The sequence below is a fragment of the Leptonychotes weddellii genome, chromosome 11 (genome assembly GCF_054177405.1).
Source record: "Leptonychotes weddellii isolate Sample4059 chromosome 11, ASM5417740v2, whole genome shotgun sequence".
In the NCBI taxonomy this organism is placed as follows: domain Eukaryota; kingdom Metazoa; phylum Chordata; class Mammalia; order Carnivora; family Phocidae; genus Leptonychotes; species Leptonychotes weddellii.
The window spans coordinates 4,471,777-4,488,500 of record NC_138379.1 but is presented as its reverse complement, the minus strand read 5'-3'; the positions used below and the strand labels follow the sequence as shown (position 1 = coordinate 4,488,500).

General features: G+C 47.5%; 1 protein-coding gene and 1 long non-coding RNA gene across 3 annotated transcripts in view; one reads left to right on the top strand and one right to left on the bottom strand.

Moving 5' to 3' along the window:
* LOC115944385 (uncharacterized) overlaps window positions 1-13,773 on the bottom strand; it is a 23,262-nt gene extending 9,489 nt beyond the window's left edge. For both annotated transcript variants that reach the window (XR_014138457.1, XR_004078940.2), the window contains exon 1: window positions 13,635-13,773. This is a non-coding gene — a long non-coding RNA (uncharacterized LOC115944385). The remainder of the gene's footprint in view (window positions 1-13,634) is intronic.
* Window positions 13,774-14,245: 472 nt separating this feature from the next.
* LOC102730785 (glutathione S-transferase P) overlaps window positions 14,246-16,724 on the top strand; it is a 3,222-nt gene continuing 743 nt past the window's right edge. The window contains exons 1-5 of the mRNA XM_006743604.3: window positions 14,246-14,374; window positions 14,720-14,755; window positions 15,043-15,149; window positions 15,265-15,352; window positions 15,725-15,828. Coding sequence (XP_006743667.1) covers window position 14,374; window positions 14,720-14,755; window positions 15,043-15,149; window positions 15,265-15,352; window positions 15,725-15,828 — 336 coding nt within the window. The 5' untranslated portion in view covers window positions 14,246-14,373. The remainder of the gene's footprint in view (window positions 14,375-14,719; window positions 14,756-15,042; window positions 15,150-15,264; window positions 15,353-15,724; window positions 15,829-16,724) is intronic.

Genomic DNA, 16,724 nt, shown 5'->3' with positions numbered 1-16,724 from the left:
AACTCCTTGCTCATGGAATACTTAAATCTATTCAGAGAGAAAAAATAATCCTAAAATAATTTAATGAGATAGAATCTAAGAGTTCACAAAGTTGTGGCCACAGAGGAACTGGAACAATATAGAAAGGTGTGACAAAAAAGGTAGAAAAAGAGCTGAGCCCTAGTAAGAGGGGAATCAAATACACAGAATAGTAATAAAACCCTACGATGGAGGGTGGACAAAATGGGTGAAGGGGGTCAAAAGGTACAGACTTCAAGTTATAAAATAAGTCATGAAATGTAACGTACAGGGGCACCTGGGTGGCTCAGTCCGTTAAGTATCTGCCTTCGGCTCAGGTCATGATCCCAGGGTCCTGGGACTGAGTGCTGCATTGGGCTCCTTGCTCCGCGGGGAGTCTGCTTCTCCCTCTCCCCCTGTTTGTGCTCTCTGTCAAATAAATAAAATATTTTAAAAAAATTAAATAAGCATGTTTTCGTTGAAGAAGTAAGGAAATTTAGAGGAAGTTGGCTAGTAGACAGCATCAGGGACATGACTATGACAAGAGCCATGAAAGTGGTATGGGTGTGAGAAACCAAGTTTGGAGTGTTAGCGTGTGCGTGAGCGCTTGTCTGTGTCTGTCTGCGGGAGCAAGTGTCTACGTGCAAGGTGCGGAACTGCATAAAGGACACCTCATCTATTTTTTAAGACTTTATTTATTGGGGGGGAGGGGCAGAAGGAGAGAGAGACTCTCAAGCAGATTCCACACTGAGGCTGAGCCCGACACAGGGCTCCATCTGATGACCCTGGGATCATGACCTGAGCCGAAACCAAGAGTCAGATGCCCAACAGACTAAGCCACCCAGACACCCCAAGGACACCTCATTTAACATGGAGTTGGAGGGTACCTGGGGCTTGCTCATTCATAAGAGCATGCAACTCTTGATCTCCTGGTCATGAGTTCGAGCCCCATGCTGGGTGTACAGATTACTTAAATTAAAAAAAGCTTTTAAAAAATTAAGGGGTGCTTGGGTGGCTCAGTCAGTTGAACATGTGACTTTTGATCTCAGCTCAGGTCTTGACCTCAGAGTTGTGAGTTCAAGCCCCACAATAGGCTCCACGCTGGGCAAGGAGCCTACTTAGAAAAAATAAAATAAATAAAACAAGCAAATAAAATAATTTTTAAAAATGGAGCTGGGAGGCCAGAAGGGGGAGCTCTCATGCCCAACCGTGGGTCATCAACGGCACCCGGGGTAGAAGAGAAGGACCTTACATTTCTGGTAGGAAAAAGCCTATACGCAACTGTCCCAGCAGGAGGAAGGGAGATTTTTCTCCTCAACCAGCAACAGCCCAGTCGATGAGAAACTGCCATCACTCTGAGCTCTCCTTTCTTCCAACAGACTTTCTTTCAGAGCAACCCTTCCCTACTCCCTCCTTTTTCTCTACAGTGTTCCTCTCTTTTGTTCCCTGGCCTTGTCGTGCTTCTACCATAGCTTGCTTGTCCCAAATTGCAATTCTTTGCTATTCTTTAATAAATCCATTTTGATGGTAAAATAACTGGCTGTCTTGTATTTATGTATTTATTTGTAGGCTCCACACCCAGCATGGAGCCCAACATGGGGCTCAAACTCACGACCCTGAGATCAAGACCCGAGCTGAGGTCAAGAGTCAGGTGCTTACCCCACTGATCCACCTGGGCGCCCCAGGGCTGTCTTATTTTTAAGGTCGATGTTACTTGGTGATCAGAGGTGGGATCCAGAGAAGACTCCCAACAGCTCTAAGGCTGGGTGAGCAAACAGATGCCCATGCCCACAGAGCCCATTGACCTCACTGCTCTGTTGTGGGCCCTGGAGATGGAGGGCAAGTCTCTCCCAGATCCAAGCACTATGCCCCATGCACTTTGAGTGCTCCAGCTTGATTCAGGATCTGTTTATTTATTTTTATTTTTATTTTTTTAAAGATGTTACTTATTTGAGAGAGAGAGAGAGAGAGCAAGGGGCAGAGGGAGAGGGAGAAGCAGACTCTCCACTGACCAGGGAGCCTGATGTGGGACTCGATCCCAGGACCCTGGGATCATGACCTAAGCCCAAGGCAGACGCTTCACCGACGGAGCCACCCAGGCACCCCTCGGGATCTGTTTAAAGGCTTTGTCCTTTCTGGTGAGTACTCATTTTTTTGAACCTCTAGTTTTGAGTAACAGGATCCCTGCCCTCTAAACTCTTTCAAGAGAGCCCTCCTGCTAGGACCCTGGCCAGCTTTAGGTTTCAAAACCATAGTCCCTCTTTCCGTGCACTTTCAACTAAATGGACTAACTTAGCTAAAGATAATTTAGAGCTTCAATGGCCAGTATGGAAGCTTTCAATCTCCCGAACTTGTTTTTCTCAAAGCTAAACTGGAAAGCTACAGCTCCAAATTAAACAAACTGAATGGGATGCCTTTTTTAATTGGTACCTTGAGGCTTCCAAATGTTTGCAGGATTCTAAAATTGCCTCTTTGCAAAATACCATTTCTAAATTAACTGAGGTAAACAAACAATTGAAAGAAGTCAAATGGCCTCTTTTTTCTCTCCCCCATCTTCTTGGTCTCTGGAGGTGTAACAGCCCACCTTGTGCCCAGGCCCCACCTCTGGGGCCATTTTCCTCTATTTCCTCTTCACCCTGCCCCCCCTCCGCCCCCTCCCTGATTCTAATCCTTTCACTGAATTTCCCTTTTCCTCCAAAACTTTTCCCACTCCCTCTTCTTCTGAACCTATTGAAACCTGTCCCTCTGAAGTTAAGTCTTCCAACTAAACCCCAAATTTCTTATGTTCTCTGGACTAAAGCTGAATTGCAAGTCATAATTAAAGAGTTTCCCAAAGGGGCGCCTGGGTGGCTCAGTTGGTTAGGCGACTGCCTTCGGCTCAGGTCATGATCCTGGAGTCCCGGGATCGAGTCCCGCATCGGGCTCCCTGCTCAGTGGGGAGTCTGCTTCTCCCTCTGACCCTCCCCCCTCTCATGTGCTCTCTGTCTCTCATTCTCTCTCTCAAATAAATAAATAAATCTTTAAAAAAAAAAAAAGAGTTTCCCAAAGTAAAATGGAAGAGGAAGGAGAACTTGCAAATTCATTCTACAAGGCCAGCATTACCCTGATATCAAAACCATATAAACACATTTAAAAAAAAAAAGAAAACTATAGGTCAGGATCTCTGATGAATATAGATGCAAAAATCTTCAACAAAATATTAGGAAACTAAATCCAGTGACATATTTTTTTAAAAAATCATTCACCACGATCAAGTGGGATTTATTCCAGGGATGCAAGGGTTCAATATTCACAAATCAATCAACATGATACATCACATCAACAAGAGAAAGGATAAAAGCCATATGATCATTTCAATAGATGAAGAAAAAGCGTTTGACAAAGTAAAACATCCATTTATGGTAAAAACCCTCAACAAAGTAGGTTAGAGACAACATATCTCAACATAATAAAGGCTATATCTGAGAAACCATCATAGCTCTCATAGTCAATGGTGAAAAACTGAGAGCTTTCCCCCTCATATCAGGAACAAGACAAAGGTGTCCACTCTTACCACTTTTATTCAACATAGTACTGGAAGTCCTAGCCACAGCAATCAGACAAGAAAAAGAAATAAAAGGCATCCAAATTGGTAAGGAAGAATAAAACTTTCACTATTTGCAGATGACATAATACTATACATAGAAAACCCTAAAGACGCCACCAGAAACTAGTAGAACTGATAAATGAATTCAGTAAATTGCAGGATTCAAAATCAACATACAGAAATCTGTTGCATTTCTACACATCAATAATGAAGTAACAGAAAGAGCAATTAAGAAAACAATCCTAGGGACGCCTGGGTGGCTCAGTCCATTAGGCGTCTGCCTTTGGCTCAGGTCATGATCCCAGGGTCCTGGGATTAAGTCCCGCATCAGGCTCCCAGCTCAGCGGGGAGCCTGCTTCTCCCTCTCACTCTCCCTCTGTGTTCTCTCTGTCTCTCTCAAATAATAAACAAAATCCTTAAGAAAAAAAAAGAAAACAATCAAAAAAAAAAAAAAAGAGAAAGAAAACAATCCCATTTACAATTGCACCAAAAATATCAAAATACGTAGGAATAAACATAACCAAGGAAGTGAAGACCTGCACACAGAAAACTGTAAAATACTGATGAAAGAAACTGAAGATGACACAAACAAATGGAAAGACTTGCCATGCTCATGGATTGGAAAAATGAAATATTGTTAAGGTGTCCATACTACCCAAAGCAACCTACAGATTTAATGCAATCCCTGTCAAAACACCAACAGCATGTTTCACAGAAGTAGGATAATATTAAAATTTGTATTCAGCCACAAAAGACCCTTAGCAGTCAAAGCAATCTGGAAAAAGAAGACCCAAACTGGAGGTATCAAAATTCCAGATTTCAAGATATACTACAAAGCTGTAGTAATCAAAACAGTATGGTACTGGCTAAAAAAAGACACAGAGATCAATGGAACAGAATAGAGAGCCCAGAAATAAACCTACAATTATATGGTCAATTAATCTTTTCAAAGGAGGCAAGAATATGCAATGGGAAAAAGGCAGTCTCTTCAAAAAATGGTGTTGGGGGCACCTGGGTGGCTCAGTTGGTTAAGCGACTGCCTTCGGCTCAGGTCATGATCCTGGAGTCCCTGGATCGAGTCCCACATCGGGCTCCCTGCTCGGCAGGGAGTCTGCTTCTCCCTCTCCCACTCCCCGTTTGTGTTCCCTCTCTCGCTGTGTCTTTCTCTGTCAAATAAATAAATAAAATCTTAAAAAAAAAAATGGTGTTGGGAAAACTGGACAGCAACATGCCAAAGATTGAAACTGGACCACTTTCTTATACCATACACAAAAAAATAAACTCAAAATAGATTAAAGACCTGAATTGAGACCTAAAACCATAAAATCTCTAGAAGAAAACATTGGCAATAATCTTTTTAACATCAGCCATAAGAACATTTTTCTAGATATGTTTCCTTTGGCAAGGGAAATAAAAGCAAAATTAAACTAATGGGACTACACCAAAATAAAAAAGTTTTTGCACAGCAAAGGAAACCATCAACAAAACAAAAAGCCCACTGAATGGCAGAAGATATTTGCAAATGATACACCTGATAAGGAGTTATCCAAAATACATAAAGAACTTATAAAACTTGGGGTGCCTGGGTGGCTCAGTCATTAAGTGTCTGCCTTTGGCTCAGGTCAGAATCCCAGGGTCCTGGGATGGAGCCCGGCATCTAGCTCCCTGCTCAGCGGGGAGTCTGCTTCTCCCTCTCCCTCTGCTACTCCCCCTGCTTGTGCTCTCTTGCTCCTTCTGTCAAAATTAAAAAAAAAATCTTTAAAAAAAGAACTTACAAAACGCAATGCCAAAAAAAAGACAAACAGTCCAATTAAAAATGGGCAGAAGCCATGAGTTGACATTTTTCCAAAGAAGACATACAGATGGGCAACAGACACATGAAAAGAAGATGCTCAACCTCACTCATCATCAGGGAAATGCAAATCAAAACACGATGATATATTACATCACAACTGATCAGAATGGCTAAACTCAAAAACACGTGAAAAAACAAATGTTGTGAGGATGTGGAGAAAAAGAAACCCTCAGTATACTATTGGTGGGAATGCAAGTTGGTGAGCCACTGTGGAAAACAGTATGAAGGTTTCTCAAAAAATTAAAAATAGAATTACCATATGATCCAGTAATTCTACTACTGTGTATTTACCCAAAGAAAATAGAAACACTACTTTGAAAAGATATATGCACCCCTGTGTTTACTGCAGCATTATTTACAGTAGCCAAGATATGGAAGCAACCCAAATGTCCACCCATAGATGAATGGATAAAGAAAATGTGGTATACACATACAATGGAATATTACTTGGCCATAAAAAAGAATGAAATCAGGGCACCTGGGTGGCTCAGTCAGTTAAGCATCTGCCTTCAGCTCAGATCATGATCCCGGGGTCCTGGAATCTAGTCCCGAGTTGGGCTCCTTGCTCAGTGGGGAGCCTGCTTTTCCCTCTCCCTCTGCCTGCCGCTCCCCCTGCTTGTGCTCTCCCTCTCTCACTGTGTCTCTCTGTCAAATAAATAAATAAAATCTTAAAAAAAAAGAAAGAAAAAAGAGACAAAAAAACAGACTCTTAAATATAGAGAACAAACTGGTGGTTGCCAGAGGGAGGTGGGTGGCGGGATGGGTGAAATAGGTGAAGGGGATTAAGAGTACATATCTCTTGATGAGCCCTGAGTAATGCATAGAATTGTTGAATCATTATATTGTACACATGAAACTAATATAACAATATATGTTAATTATACTTGAATTAATAAATAAATAAATACAATTTAAAAACTATTTCCTCTGGGGCACCTGGGTGGCTCAGTCAGTAGGACATAATCTTGGGGTCATGAGTTCAAGCCCTATTGGGCATAGAGTTTACTAAAAAAAAAAAAAGATTTCCCCAAAGTAACTAAGGACCCCCATAGGTTTGCTGAAGAATTTAGCATGGTTATGCAAACTTACCCACCTAGCTTCTCAGATTTGTATCAATTAGCCCACCTGCTTGTTGGTGAGGGCCAGGGCCAACATTGGATGAAACCTGCCCAGTGGGAAATCCCAAAAGGGATTTAGAGAAACAGATGCCTAACTTTTGGCAAGATGCTAGAACATTCGCTGGAAATTTCCACCAAGCAATGACAATAGCTTTACCTAAGCCTGTTGATTGGAACAAAATTCAGACTTGCACACAAAAGCCTGATGAATCTATTCATAACTATTGCAACTGACTGCAGATTGTTTTTAAGGAAAATTTTGGTCTTCCTCTGGCTGTCAAGTCCACTTGGGTAGCTTCTTTTTTTTTTTTTTTTTAAGATTTTATTTATTTGACAGAGAGACACAGCGAGAGAGGGAACACAAGCAGGGGGAGTGGGAGAGGGAGAAGCAGGCTTCCTGCTGAGCAGAAAGCCCCATGCGGGGCTCGATCCCAGGACCCTGAGATCATGACCTGAGCCGAAGGCAGACCCTTAACGACTGAGCCACCCAGGCACAAAAGGGTAGCTTCTAATTCTGTTTATTAACGTGCTGAATTAGGATCATTCTCTTCTCTTTAAAAGGACCAGGATGGAAAGGGAAACCATGTCCACTCCAGATCTAGTTAATTTAGCAGATCAGCTTGACTGCACTATGGATGATTTGACCAAAACAAAGACCACAAAAATCCTTACTTTTCAGCTTCAACAAATGGAGAGGCCTCTACACAAAACCAAAACCCTGCTGATGTCTGGTACTATTGCAGAGAGTCAGGGCACTCGGAGAAAAGACTCCTACAAGCTTACGTACTCCAAGCCCCTCAACCCTGTAGCCAGCCTTCCCAGGGTCCCAATCCCCAATGATGGGCTCTGAGCAATTACAGGGGCTCTTCCCCACCCTCCCTCTTTTTTTTTTTTTTAAAGATTTTATTTATTTATTCATGAGAGACAGAGAGAGAGAAGCAGAGGGAGAAGCAGGCTCCCAAGGAGCAGGGAGCCCGATGTGGGACTCGATCCCAGGACCCTGGGATCATGACCTGAACCGAAGGCAGACACCCAACCATCTGAGCCACCCAGGTGCCCTCCCCACCCTCCCTCTTAATCAGCTCAGAGAAATAACTCTTCAGATTGGGAATGTTTCTCTCTGTTCTTATGGACCCTCGAGCTATGCTCTTGGTGCTCAGTCCCTCTGCTATAAAGCAGCCACTGGCTTGGAGTATGAAAACGACTCAAATAGTGGGGTCTCTGATAAACCTCAACAGGTTTCTGTCTCTGCCTATTCCCTTCTGTTTAGATCCTCTAAGAGATACCCACCCCTCTCTCCTTAGTTCCTCCACCCCGACTCACTTACTGGGCCAAGATCTCTTAGAAAAATATTAGGCTGGACTATTCTTTTCCCAAAAAGGGAACCAATTCTAGAATTTGACAGTAGCAATCAAAGTAGCCAAAGAGGTGAATCAAATGACCCCTCAACATCTTTTATTTGCTCCAACTCTGACGGCACTAGGGCTAACTCCAAGGACACTGGTCAGTCACCGTCCTCCTTACGGGCCAAGCCTTCAACTGATATTGGCAGAATTCACAGCGCACCATTAAGATTGAAACAGATCCCTCAAAACCTCTCCCCAGAATGAATCTATCCTATACGTTAAAAAAGTCCCTTCAAGACATCAGGCCCATAATAAAATAAAGCTCAGGGCCTCACTATCCCCTGTACTAGTCCCTGTAATATTCCTGTTTTATCTGAGAAAAAAAGCCCAGTGGTCAAGAATGGAGGTTTGTCCAAGGATGGAGGTCTGAGCCATAACCGGTAATGTTATCTCTCACCACCCTGTTGTTCCTAATTCCCATACTTTAGTGGCTTTCATCCCCACTGAAAGAAAATTTTTCACTATGATCAGTTTCTGTGGCACCTTCTTTAGCATCCCTGTGGATAAGGCCAGTCAATCTCTTTTTGCCTTCACTTGAGAAGGAAGACAATACACCTGGACAGTAGCGCCCCCGGGTTTCACAGAACGTCCTTACTTTTCACAGAACTTAAAAGGCTGATTTGGATGATAAGAAGTTTTCTGTACACTCCACTTTTTACAATATGTACATGACTTGCTTCTCTGCTCTCCTTCTCAAACCTCTTCAAAGGAAGACAGCATCCACCTATTAAGACTTCAAGCCAAAAGGGACGTAAACTCTTCAAAGAAAAATCGCAGTTTGCTCAAACCCAGGTTCAATTTTTATGGCATCCGATCTTGGAGCAGGGGCTGCATTTAGATCCAGTTAGGCTTCATGGCATCCTGAACTCCCCCAAATCCAAGACTAAGCACCAACTGCAAGGTTTTCTCAGGCTAGCTGGCTATTGTTGAAATTGTATTCCAAACTTTTTACTGCCCAGCCCCCTACAAAACAAAAAAAACCTGGTTCTATTATTTGGAAAGATCAGGATGACACCACTTTTGAGACTTTAAAGAGGTTTTTTTTTTTTTTAAGTTTATTTTTTATTTTTTAGTAATCTCTACACCCAGTGTGGGGTTCGAACTCACAATCCCAAGATCAAGAGTCACATGCTCTTCTGACTGAGCCAGCCAAGAGCCCCTAAAGAAAAATTTAATAAAGCCCCCTGCCCTTGGCCATCCTGATTATCACCTTCCTGTTTTCCTTTTTCTATGCAAGAAAGAAGGGAATGCTCCCCCCAAAACATGGGACAACCGTTGACCCATTGGTTCATAGGGTATGGTAGCCAATAGCTGGACCCATGGCTTGAGAATACGCCCTTGCCTCCGAGCTATTCCTGCTGATGCCCTTTTAGTTAAGGTCACTGCCGAAATAGTCATGGGGTCCCCTCTAACCGTCCCGTGCCCCCTGCAGCAGAAGCCCTCCAATTCTCCTCATGCTCAACACCTTCTGGCCAGTCGCCTCACCGGCTATGAAACCGTCCTGCTAACTGCTCCTCATAAAGCTCTTTCTCACTGCAATAACCTCAACTCTGCTACTCTCCCCCTTTTCACTGATGAGACCCCCTCACCCCTGCTTGATGCTGACGGATCACCCTTTTGACTCCCCATGACAATTGACAAGAAACTCCTTGAACCAGCGTAGAGTTGTTTGTGGTTTACGGATGGTTCTTATTTAAAGGATGAAAACAGCAAACACTGTGCTAATTGCAACTCTTTCTGAAGTCACGGGGCAGCACCTTGGTCTTTGGCCCCTTCGGCCCCACAGGCTGGGTTACATGCCCTTCCTCGGGCTTGCAAACCACAAGCATTTACACCAACAGCTGGTATGTTTTAGGGTTGCTCATGACTTTGGAATATTACGGAAACAATGAGGCATCCTTACCTCCAGTGGGGATAAAATGTTAAATAGCTCCTGTGTCCAAAATGTATTAGATATTGCATGCTTGCAGCTGCTCTGGCTGTTAGTAAGGTTCCCGGGCAGCTAGACCCAACACCCTGGAGGCCAAAGGAAACCACCTTGCTGATGTTTCTATCAAAAGTGCTCAAGGAAGGGGCGCCTGGGTGGCTCAGTCGGTTAAGCGTCCGCCCTTCGGCTCAGGTCAGAATCTCAGGGTCCTGGGATCAAGCCCCTCGTCAGGCTCCCTGCTCAGTGAGGAGTCTGCTTCTCCCTCTCCCTTTGCCCCTCCGCCTGCTCTTGCTTTCTCTCTCTGTCTCTCTCTCAAATAAATAAATAAATAAGATCTTTAAAAAAAATGCTCAAGGAAACCAAGAGCTCAACCTCTGTCATGGTCCAAAGGGATGCTCTTCCAGATGACAATCTAGAAAAAATTGACAAGAGATGCCCAACAACTGGCCCCAGAGAGGGGAAAACAATATAGGAAATGTAATGATTGTTGGTTTGATAAAAAGAGATGACTTTGCCTTGAGCCAAATACAATCCAGTCCTGCCAGACACTCTAAAATTCCCATTGCTAACCATTGTACTGCATTAAATTGTTGGTCTATTGATAAAATGATAGCCTGTAGGAGCCGATACTGGCAGGGAAATATTAAAATGCCCACCTTGCTTGTCCCACCTGTCCAAAATACAGTGCTGGGAAGTCCATCCATACCACCCCTGGACATTTAAAATTGCCAAATGACCATTCACAGTCTGGCGAATGGATTTTTATTCGGCTTGCCCCGTCCCATGGATATAAATATGCTTTAGTCACGGGTGGCCTGTTTTCTCACTGGACTGAAGCTTCCCTTGTAGACAGGCCATGGCCTCTTTTGTGGCTAAAATCCTATTTTAAAAAGGTTATTACTACCCGGGGGGCTCCTCCGATGCTTCATAGCGGTCGGAGGCACTTACTTCACTGGGCAGGTGTCCTGACAGGTTTGTGCTTTTGCCAGCCCAATAGCTTTCACCGTGCTTGCCGTCTTTAGTCCTCGGGCCAGTCAACACACTAGGGCATCATTAAGACACAACTGGCAAAATTTGTAAAGACCCTTCCAATACCTTAGCCCAAAGCATTGCCCTTCATCCTTCTAAATCTCAGATCTGTCCCTTTTGGAACTCACAGACTTTCACCCTTTGAGATAGTCACAGGATGTCCAATGCACTTGGCCCCTGCCTCCTTCGATCCACAGCTAGTAAAAGGAGATCTACTTCCCAATACTGTAAAGGCCCAGTGGCTTCTATTGAAAACAACCACGCTTTGGTTGAGCAATCTCTTTCCAGCATGTTCCGGGGAGATGAAGACGTTAAGCCTCGCACCTTGCAACACAGAGATTATTTTACTCTACTGGAAAAGACACCTCTATGATTCTCTTCAAGCTCACTGTGGGGGACCCTACCAGGTACCCTTAGCTAGCCCGGGTGTCCCAAACTTCAGGGAATCCACTCCAGGATTCACAGGTCACATCTAAAGAAAGCACCAAAGCCCATTTGCACCTGCACACGGATGGGTGACCTGAAAGTAAAACTTTCCAGTATTTGAAGCAGATGACGCCTGGTAGACAGCTTCCCCAAGGTGAGTGGGCCGGGCCTGTGTGTACTTGACTCACTGTTGTTTCTTACTCTATTTTCTCCCTCTCTTCCTCGGACAGATAAGGCTCTCATCCGCATTTCCCAGTCATTGCAAAAAAGGCAAAATCGTCAGATTTGTCCCCAGAAACCTCAATCCGTGTATGACAACAGTGATCCCTTAGTTCACTCTTCGAGTAATTTTGCTGGAATCCCAAATGCCACTGTACACCTAGATTGTTCCTCGGGTGCCTTTGTAAGGTTAGCGCACCAAACCCACCTAACCCTAGTCCTTGCTTCTATTTAACCCAGCCCTGGGTTGGGAAAAAAAGATGTCTCAAATATATATTATATAATATATATAATACACACACACACATATATACACACGCACACACGTATACATAGGACACTGCAGGGTGACCAATATAAATAGGGCCATTTGTAAGTTTACTGACATACCCATAAATCTAGGTAGTCTTTCACTATGTAATTAAATAGAGTATCTAAGTCTTGGCTGAATGGTGCTAACCCTTCTATATGGGCCGATGGGTCCACAGTGCTACTACTTACGAGGGAGCCCTCTGCATGTCCCCTGGCTACTCCTCTAAATGTGGAGGTTTTGACAGTGATGTCTATGCTGGGGCAACTCATTGTCTTGACAGCTGGAGGATAGAAGGGCCCTGTGCTCTTGCTGTGTTGACCGGTCTAGTTTCTTTCCACGACAAATCAGAAGCCTCTCATTGGTCTACCCCATTGGTTTTCCACAGCTGCCTTAAACAGGAGCTCCCAGGAGATGGATGTGATTCTGGGTTTCTAATCATGTTTTCACTGGCACTTATTCTCTCCCTAATAGGACGCCTGCATGGCTCAGTCATTAAGCGTCTGCCTTCGGCTCAGGTCATGATCTCAGGGTCCTGGGATCAAGCCCCGCATCGGGCTCCCTGCTCGGCAGGGAAGCCTGCTTCTCCCTCTCCCACTCCCCCTGCTTGTGTTCCCTCTCTCAATGTGTCTCTGTCAATAAATAAATAAAATCTTTAAAAGAAAAGAAAGGAAATCTCTCCCTAAAAAAAAAAAAAAGAAAAGAAAAAGAAAGAAGGAAAGAAAGAAAAAGAGAAAAAAGAAATCTCTCCTGAACATCAAGAGGGCAGGCCAATCCCACAGCCGAAAGAGTGGCAGCCAGACAACTTGTTGCCTAAGGTCATTTGAGACAACCCCATAGCCCTTATTTACTTGCTGAACAAGGAAGCATCTGTGTGATTGCAAACACCACCTCTTGCCGCTTGTGGATAAACTCTTCAGGGCAAGTAGAAACCCAGTTGTACGAAATTAGGGAACAAGTACATTGGCTACAGTAAATTTCACCTGAATCTCCATCGTCCTTTCATGTATTCTTGGGCTACCTTCAGGCCTAGGGTCGTGGCTCAGACCCATCTTACAATTTAGAGTTGTCATGTTGCCTTTAATTATACTTTGTATAGTTTAATTATGCATTGTGTAGTTTAATTATACTTCGTATAATTACTTTTAAGTTTTGTAGCTTTCGCCTGTCCAATCATCATAGAAACGATGTACCCAATAAGGTGGTGTTATTCAATGCTTTGAAATGATTTCCAACGTGCATGACCTTGAAAAGATACAGACATTAGATGGGAAATGCCTGAGTCCTCCCTCCTACCCCTCCTTGTTACCTGCATGTGGCCTCAGTGGTTTCGGATCTGTGTACTTTCCCTCTGGTGTAGGACAAGACACCCAGGAAAGGCCCTTCCTGTCACCGAGGGACAAAAGTCGCTGGATTTGGAAAACCTGACTCTTGACCAGGGATGCTTGGGGTGGGGGTGGGGGTGAAGATCTTGATCAAAAGGGGTAAATGTGAAATTCAATAAAGAAGACCTCATTTAAGGGCGCCTGGGTGGCTCAGTTGGTTAAGCGACTGCCTTCGGCTCAGGTCATGATCCTGGAGTCCTGGGATCGAGTCCCACGTCGGGCTCCCTGCTCAGCGGGGAGTCTGCTTCTCCCTCTGACCCTCCCCCCTCTCATGCTCTCTATCTCATTCTCTCTCAAATAAATAAATAAAATCTTAAAAAAAAAAAAAAGAAGACCTCATTTAAAATGGGGTGGGCGCGGGAGGGGGGGCTCTCACCTAGGACCAGTCCTCCTCAGTTGCAGACGGCAATGGGAAGACAGACTCCCATTTTACTACCCCAGCAGGAGGAAAGTAGAGATTTTCTCCTCCCTTGCCAATAGCCCAGCCAATGAGGAACTGCCACACTCAGCCAAGGACAGACCATCGCCCCCTCCTTCCTTCCAATAGACCTTCTTTCAGAGCAGCCCCTCCTGACTCTCCCCTCTCTCTCTCTAAATTAGTGTTCCTCTCTAATCCCCTGGCCTTGCCTGTGGCTTTGCCACAGCTTGCTGATCTCAAATGATACCGCTTTGCTACTCCTGAATAAACCCACTTAGCTGGTAAAATCACTGCCTGTTTTATTTTGAAGGTGGACAAAGGGTTTGTGCCTCCGAGGCCCGACAGCCAAGCAGGGAAAGAAGCAGGATTGGGCAAACACTAAAGTGTCCGGAAAACCGGGCAACTGGCACCCCGGCCCTTGCCAGTGAGCCGACCAGGGCGCGGCCGAAGTTCGCACATCCCGCCTGCTGCAGGGGTGCCGGGGGCTGGGAGGGCCGCCGGCGGGGGTGAGGGCGGGCGGGGGCCGCGGGCGGGGCTCAGGCTCGGGAGGGGAGGGGGGAGCGCGGCTTCCGGAGCGCAGTGAATCAGCACTGGGGCGGAGCCGGGCGGAGCGGGACGGCCGAGGGCGGAACGACGGGCCTGAGCTGTGCCGCCGACCTCCGCCGCCGCCGCCGCCGTCTCCATCCGCGTTGCAACCAGTGAGTCCCCGCCGCCCGGGCTCCCGGGGGTGCTCCCAGGAGGCTCGGGGCGCTCCCGGCTGGAGGCCGGACCGCCTGCTTCGGGCCAGAGTTCGTGGAAGGCCCTGCACTCCCCCGGTTCCCCCATCCCTGCGACGGGATGGGGATCCAGGGGACCCACGAGGCCAGCAGCGCGCGGTTGGGGCCCTGGGTGGGGGGTGGGGTTCGGGCCCTTCCAGCGCACGGGCCTGCTCCTAGGGTCCCGGAGTGAGCAGAGCAGGAAATGGGACCCCAGGGAGAATAGATTGGTGCTGCTCCCTTCCGCGATATCGTGGCCTCTAACAAACTTGTCTCCGTCTGCTGCAGTGGCGCCCTACACCATTGTCTACTTTCCTGTGCGAGGTAGGGGCCCTGGAACTGGGAGCTGGGGGAGGCAGAGGTTGGGCCTGCAGCCCAAGACCCCAAGACCCCCACCCCATCCCTCCATTATGTGGGTACTAGCCCGGGCCTCCTTCCCTTGCCCCTGAGCTCCCAAGGCTGGAGTATCCAACCTGCTCCCTGAGGCCTGTCCCCTCCCCAGGGTCCAGCGAGGTCATCGGAGCAGTCCTTGCCCCCGTGGCCCCTCCCCAGCGCGCTGTGAGGCTGGGGTCTCTGCACACATCCCACCACCCCGTTCTCCCCTCCCCCAGGGCGCTGCGAGGCCATGCGCATGCTGCTGGCTGACCAGGGCCAGAGCTGGAAGGAGGAGGTGGTGACCAAGGAGAGCTGGCTGCAGGGCCCGCTCAAGGCCTCCTGTGTGAGTGACGGCGCCCTGGCAGGGGCCAGGTGCTGGGCCTTCGTGGGGCAAAACCAGGGTGGGGGGCAGCTGAGCTCAGCGTGTCTTACTGACCCATGCCACGCCCCCCCCCCAGCTGTATGGGCAGCTCCCCAAGTTCCAGGACGGAGACCTCACCCTGTACCAGTCCAATGCCATCCTGCGACACCTGGGCCGCTCCCTCGGTGAGTCTTGAGGCTGCGGGTGGCCCAGGGCGGGGGTGGGCAAGCATCAGCCAGCATTCCCGCTTATCTGCTTGGTGCCTGCCCTCTGACCCTCTTGCGCTTAAGTCAAGCTGTCTGGTGACACCGTGGAAGGGAGGCAGGAGGAAGCACGAGGAGGTTGTATAAACTGCCCACGGCCAAGCCCAGGTCTGCCCGCAGCTCTTGCACTCTGCCACGCTGCCTCTCGCCGAGTTCCGAGCACTTACTGTGCATCAGGACTGGCCCTTCTGTCCCCGTTCTCCTTCCGCCTCCCTGGCTGTGCCCACAGGCAGCCGCATGCCTGTCAGTAGCGTGTCAGGTGTCAGTCCTGCATTTTGCTCTCCTGCTGCCCAGGGCTATACGGGAAGGACCATCGGGAGGCAGCCCTGCTGGATGTGGTGAACGATGGTGTGGAGGACCTTCGCTGCAAATACGTCATGCTCATCTACACTAACTACGTGAGTCCGGGCACCGGGGGTGGGCACGGGGGAGAATGAAGGAAGGCTTCCTGCATTCTCGCCCTGCTCCTCAGCCCTCATGCGGCTCTGGCCCACCCCTCCCTCCAAGTCAGGGTGTCCCGGGCTAGGTCGGGCTCTGTGCTGAGGACCAGGAGCCGCTATGGACGAGACCTAGCTCTCACCATAACTGCCAGCTGATGGACCCAGTCAAGTAGCGGTCAATGGCATGACCTGCAAGGGCAGGAAACCTCGAGCCAGACGTGTACCAGATTGCCTGGGCTGTGGAGGGCAGGGCTTCCTAGAGCAGGTGGAGGGGGAGGAGAAGAATCTGTAGCCAGCCTCCAGCAAGGGGTGCTGGCACCTCGGGGGGCACAAAGCATGAAGACACTGAGTACATTTGGGGGCCTGGGACCAATTTAGCAGAGACAAGGCATGTGTGTGCCTGTCGAGAGGGAGAGGGAGAGAGTCAGGAGTTGGAGCTGGAGGGGAGTGGGCCCAGGTCCTGAGAACCTTGAACCATCTGGCTGGATACTCCCCTGCTGGCAGTGGGGGGGCCACTGAGGAGTCTAAGCAGGGCCGTGTCCGAATGTGGGTCTAGGAGGATATATATATATTTTTAAAGATTTTATTTATTTATTTGAGAGAGAGAGAGCACAAGAGGGGGTAGGGTCAGAGGGAGAAGCACATTCCCCGCCAAGCAGGGAGCCCGATGCGGGGCTCGATCCCGGGACTCCGGGATCATGACCTGAGCTGAAGGCAGTCGCTTAACCAACTGAGCCACCCGGGCGCCCCTAGGAGGATCTTCCGAGGCCTTTGGAGTAGTCCAGGGAGATCATGGAAGAGGTGGAAAGGTGGGAGTGGGGTAGAGAAGACTCAGCGGCTGACCTGGATAGGAT